The sequence below is a fragment of the Carlito syrichta genome, unplaced genomic scaffold (genome assembly GCF_000164805.1).
Source record: "Carlito syrichta isolate Samal-C Ts95f unplaced genomic scaffold, Tarsius_syrichta-2.0.1 Scaffold306319, whole genome shotgun sequence".
Classification (NCBI taxonomy): domain Eukaryota; kingdom Metazoa; phylum Chordata; class Mammalia; order Primates; family Tarsiidae; genus Carlito; species Carlito syrichta.
This window is the reverse complement of record NW_007250415.1, coordinates 174,077-180,063: the sequence shown is the minus strand read 5'-3', so window position 1 is coordinate 180,063 and position 5,987 is coordinate 174,077. Positions and strand designations below refer to the sequence as shown.

Sequence of the window (5,987 nt, the reverse complement as noted above, 5' to 3'; positions counted from 1 at the left end):
CCAGGCAGGTCTCGAACCCGCAGGCTCAGGCAATCCACTCACCTCGGCCTCCCAAAGTGCTGGGATTATAAACTGAGCCACCAAGCCCGGCACAAAGAATAACTTTTTAAAAAATTAGCCCATGTGGTGGCATGCACCTTAGTTCCAGCTACTAGAGAGGCTGAGGTGGAAGGATCACCTGATCCCAGGAGTTAGAGGCTGCGGTGAGTCATGATGTGCTACTACACTCCAGCCTGAAACAAAGACTCCAAATAAAAAATAAAAAAGATTTTTTTGCATGGGAAAGAGTGCTCATCGCTGCCAACAGACTGCATCAACCTTAAAAGTAGGAACCACGTATGTCTTCAACTTGATACCATCAACATCTTGTACACAATGGACACTTGATAAATTTCATCCTTCTGATTCAAGTTTTCCATCCATGTGCCTATACCACCAGAGGGATCCCCTGCCAAGACTTATAAGACTGATCTGAGAGCTTGGGAATATTCATGGAAACCTTGGTGAGAAGACTACACAGGAAACAGAGGCCAGGATAAAAAGACCTTAAATCGGAAATAAATTTTCAAAAGAGAAAAAGGATAAATTTGTAAATCCCAAGGTCTTGCCAAGGGAAGCCTATATCTTTACAATTATCATAACCCCCCAGGTATTATTTGGTTCACCCATCAGGATGAGGTACTTTTTAAAATGACAGGATTTTATAGAAACAGGAGACCCCTTGGGGCTCATGCCCACCTACAGACTGCCACAAGCATGGAAAGGAAAAGTGAAACCAGTCCCAGCAAGAGTCACCTTTTCACTCTAAGATTTTCAAGAACTTTACATTAATTTCTTGGGGTCTAAAGAGAGCAGTCTGCTGCAAAAGATTTTGGATTGGAGACAGAGAGCAAAGAAGATTCCAGAAGACTTGGCCACCACAAAAGGAGATTCAACATCTTTTCAAGTAGTTCTCACTTCACTTCTGACCGCCCCCAGATCACCATCTCCACCCCAGTTGGTGTTGTTTCCCAGGTAACTGAGTTTCAGCGGCAGCCACCTGATGGAGAAAGCAGGTTGGAGAAGGGGCTCAAGGCATACGACTTGTGCAGCGGAGAATGGCTCACACCTGTAATCCCAGCACTTTGGGAGGCCAAGGAGAGAGGGTCACTTGAGCCCAGGAGTTTGAGACCAGCCTGCGCAACATGGCGAGACCTCGTCTCTACAAAAAAAAGAATCCCCAAAATAGCCAGGTGTGGTGGCATGTGCCTGCAGTCCTAGCTACTCAGGAGGCTGAGGTAGATGGATCTCCTGAGCCCAGGAGGTTGAGGCTGTGATGAGCAGTGGTCATGCCACTGTGGCACTCCAGCCTAGGCAACAGAGTGAGACCCTGAATCTAGATAGATAGATAGATAGATAGATAGATAGATAGATAGATAGATAGATAGATAGATAGATAGATAGATAGATAGATAGATAGGTGGCATAGGACTTGCAGGAGGTTTCTTGTCTACTCCTCTACCGTCTTCCAAGTAAGAGGAGTGGAGGGGAGGGAGGGAGGGAAGGAAGGAGGGAGGGAGGGGAGGAGGGAAAAAGGAAAGAAGGAAAAAAAAAAGAGGAGTGGAGAATTGCGGGTTGTAAATGCCTGGAAAATGCCAGTAAGGGAGGCACGGATCGGACCGACGCGTTTCAGCATTGAGGCCAGGGAGGGGGTTCTGGTAAATGGGTACGGATCTTGGAGAGAGGGAAGGTGGAACGGGACCCCAGTTCTGGAGCCAGTTCTATAGCTCCTAGGGAAACGGCCAGTGGGGAGAAACTGCTAAGTAGGGGAGCGTTCCCTGTGTGAGCACCCAGTTTTTGTGGGACCTTCCAGGTACCTCGCACTGGCTGATGGAGGGGCGAGGAGGAGGTAAGGGGACTGCAGAAAGGGTCTGCAGGGGCTGTACGTGACTCCTTCGGGAGCCCAATGCACCACAGAGGAGTGCGGGGAGGTGACCAGCGTCTGGAGGTGGAGGGATGGATGGCGAGGTTTCGGAACGTGTTGGAAAATGAGATTCCAGCCAAGCAAAAGGTCTGATGAAATGGGTCTGGGAATTGAGGGAAACTGGGGGAAAAATGGGGGCGGGTGGCCCCGCGCCGCGCTGGGCGGTCGGCCTCCGGGCTCTTACCTGCATCACAGGTGGAGGTGAGGGGCCACCGGCTTTCTGTCTTGAGTGCTGCCCGGCTGCGGAGTCTGGGGCCCTCGGCCTGCTCCCGAGCCCTCCTCCCCCGCGCCTCGAGCCTGGCCCCGAAGCCTGCAAGTCGCGTGGGAGGCAGGCTCTTGCGAGAAGCGACCTGGCGTGTGAGCCCAGGTCCCCCGCGGCAATCGCCATCCTTCCGGGAAACGAAAGCGAAAGAGCGGGATGCGGCCATCACCCCGCCAGGCGGCTTCGGGGAAAAGGCGGGGGTCGGGCCCGGCGGGCGCGGAGCCTCGGGGTGCTGTCCAGCCGGCGGACAGCCCCTCGGGGCAGCCCTGACCTCGGCTCCCGGGGGGTGGGCGGGGCGTCCTGGGCTCGGGACCACGGCCCAGCAACTCCGTGTCGCCCCTGTGCGTCTCCGCAGATGGGCCGGGCAAGGGCCGCCCGGCGGTGGGGGTGGGGTCTTCCTCTCCCCCTTAGGGGTGGGGTGACCTCCCAGTCCCCGATCCTGCTGTTTGGCCCCGTGGGGAGCCCACAGCCCTCCGCTCGTAGCACCAAGCTGTGGCGCTCGCGGGTCCCGATTGACTCCTCTCCGCAGACCTCTGGCTGCTCCAGGCGTGGCCCGGCTCGCCTGTCACTGCATCCACCTGTCTCGGCTCCCCGTGCCTTGAGGGGAAGCGGAGAGAGGTGGTAAGCACAAAAGCAAGCCGACACACCCCAAAGAGAAGGAGAGAAAAGTTTTAATAACCTTTTGCTGAAAATCCAAGGATGTAGACGCTGTCATAAGGAAGACTTGGCATTGGTGTATCATAGGTTCAAGGCCAGCAATAAGTAGTCGGTAAAACCAAGGCCCCGGGACCCAATGAAAACATGAGCAAATGAAATGCCAAATGGCCCCTGGATATAGAAAAATATACTTAGGTTAATTCATTATTTAAAATGTGCAAAGTAAAGTTATTTTGTGGGATATCTTTTTTTTTTTTTTTAATCGGGGTCTCACTCAGTCGCCCAGACTGGAGTGCAGTGGCCGCTCCCGGCCACCGCAGCCTTGTCCTGCTGGGCTCTGGCGATCCTTCCACCTCAGCCTTCCAAGTAGCCGGTTACAGGCATGCACTACCACGCCCGGCTGATTTTTTGATTTATTGTAGAGATGAGGTCTCGCCAAGTTGCCCAGGCGGGTCTCGAACCCGCGGGCTCAGGCAATCCACTCACCTCAACCTCCCAAGGCGTGGGATTACAGGATGAGCCACCGAGCCCAGCTGGGATATCATTTTTTAACCTACGAATATGAGGAACATGTAAAAGTTTAATAACGTGATCTGCTGGGGAAACTCAAGGGAACAGGCACTCCCCTGGGAAAACGAAGCATCTAGCAAAGTTACAAATGCATGTTCTTTCGACTCAGCAGTCCTACTGCCAGCAATGTATTCAATAAATTAGCAAGATATACATGGATATTTATTTAATCATGGTTTATAATAGCAAATGATTAGAAATAACTTGTGTCCATAAAAAGGGGCTAATAAAATAATGTACATTCATTTTATTTTTATTATTTGTTTAGAGACAGGGTCTCATTCTATCTCCCAGGTTGGAGAGGCAAGATCATAGCTCACTATAACCTTGAACTCCTGGGCTCAAGCAATTCTTCCACCTTGCCTCTTGAGTTACTGAGATTACAGACGTGAGCCATGACACCAGGCCAAATTATGTACATTCATTTAACAGAATACTGTGCGGCATCTGAGGAAGCTTTCTGTGGATCATGGCAAGCTCTCCAAGAGGCAGTATCGAATAATGGTCATAAATCTGGGCCAGGCAGTGGCTCATGGTTGTAATCCCAGCACTTCGGGAAGCCGAAGTGAGAGGACTGCTTGAGTCCAGGAGTTTGAGACTGGTCTGGACAATATAGCAAGACCTCATCTCTACAAAAAAAAAATCCAAAAATTAGCCAGGCGTGGTGGTGTATGCCTGTAGTCTCGGTTACTCAGGAGGCTGAGGCAGAAGGATTGCCTGAGCCCCAGAGGTCGAGGCTGCAGTGAGTCAGGATTGCACCACTGCACTCCAGCCTGGGCCACAGAGACACCCAACTAAAAAAATCTAGACTCAGGGCACCCTGCCTAGCTCAGAATCCCAGCCATGTCACTTACAGTCTGTGTGCTCTTGAGCAAGTTAGTTAACCTCTCTAGTGCCTGTCTTGACCAACTGTTGCCTCAATTAGGACAGCCTGCCCGGCTTTGAATCCCAGCCACGTCACTTACAGTCTGGGTGCCCTTGAGCAAGTTAGTTAACCTTTCTAGTGCTTGTCTTGACCAACTGTTGCCTCAATTTCCTTAACAGTAACACAGGCTAATAATAATACCTAGCTCATAGGGTTGTTATAAACAGTGAGTTAATATTTGTAAAACGTCCAGAACAGTATCTGACTACCCACACTAAGCAAAAAAAAAAATCAAGGTACAGACCAGTGTGAATTACATGCTACTTTTTGTGTGTAAATATATATATGGGCATATGTATACATAGACATATATGTATTTAACTAGTATTTATACAAAGAAACTCTGGAAGGAAACATAACAAACTAATACGTATAACTGGAATTCAGGGTAGAAAATAAGAGACAGGGTTTTCACTGAAAACCTTTTTATATTTTTTATTTTTGGACTATATAAATATCTATTCAAAAGAATTTTTTAGCCGGGCTCAGTGGCTCAGCCTGTAATCCCGTGCCTTGGGAGGCTGAGGTGAGTGGATTGCCTGAGCCCGCAGGTTCAAGACCCGCCTGGGCAACTTGGCGAGACCCCATCTCTACAATAAATCAAAAAATTAGCCGGGTGTGGTAGCATGCACCTGTAGTTCCAGCTACTTGGAAGGCTGAGGCAGAAGGATCGCCGGAGCCCAGCAGGTCGAGGCTGTGGTGGCCGGGAGCGGCCACTGCACTCCAGTCTGGGCAACAGAGTGAGACTCCGACTCAAAATAAAAAAAGAGAATTATTTTTTAAAGGAAGTTTTGGGGTCTCCTCCATTCCAGCCAGCCATAACCTAAGTAATAATGGAAATAAATGATTATTGCCAAGACAGACTAAAAAATGGGGACATTTCCCTTTGGAATGACAAAATAATAGATTTTGTATGATCAAAATCTATGAACAAATATGAGCAAGAATAAGGGGAACTCCTTATTCACAAAAGAAATATGCACAGGTGTAGGTCAGGTACAGTGACTCACACCTGTAATCCCAGGACTTTGGGAGGCCGAGGTGAGAGGATTGCTTGAGCCCAGGAGGTCAAGACCAGCCTGGGCAATATAATGAGACTTCATCTCTATAAAAATAGATAGATAGATAAAATATGCACAGGTGTTTTATGCTCTATAAAATAACAACATTTATTTCATGTTTTAAAATAACTGTTTTCCTATGAAGAACTCAAGATGCATACATAGAACTTTCAATTTATAACAACAAACTTTTTAAAAAATTGTAATTCTTTAGAAAGGGGGCAGAGGAGGAATATGAGGTAGACAAAAAGGTAAAAGGAGAAGAAAAGAAGTGAAAAAACTACATTAGAGCATGTAGAAGAGAATGGTAACATACATTCAACTGGCAAAGGGCTCGCTGACCAATAATAGCAAAGCCATCCAGCAACAGAAAAACAAGTTTTTGCCTTATGATGGATTCACAACTCGTTTGGGTCTTGCATTCTTCCAGAAGGCAGGACTGGTGGTCAAGGACTAAGCACTCACGATTTTAAGCAGGCAAGCCCGTAGGAGGATGGCAGAACAGCAAAAGACACCTCTGGGCAGGGTCAAGTGGTGGTGGGAAAACAG

The 5,987-nt window shown here is 48.7% G+C and overlaps 1 protein-coding gene across 1 annotated transcript in view; it reads right to left on the bottom strand.

Annotated features, from left to right (window-relative positions):
• ETV7 (ETS variant 7) overlaps positions 1-2,317 on the bottom strand; it is a 33,007-nt gene extending 30,690 nt beyond the window's left edge. Inside the window, exon 1 of the mRNA XM_008062994.2 lies at positions 2,148-2,317. Within this exon, the coding sequence (XP_008061185.1) occupies positions 2,148-2,153 (6 nt within the window). The 5' untranslated portion in view covers positions 2,154-2,317. The remainder of the gene's footprint in view (positions 1-2,147) is intronic.
• Positions 2,318-5,987: the final 3,670 nt, after the last annotated feature.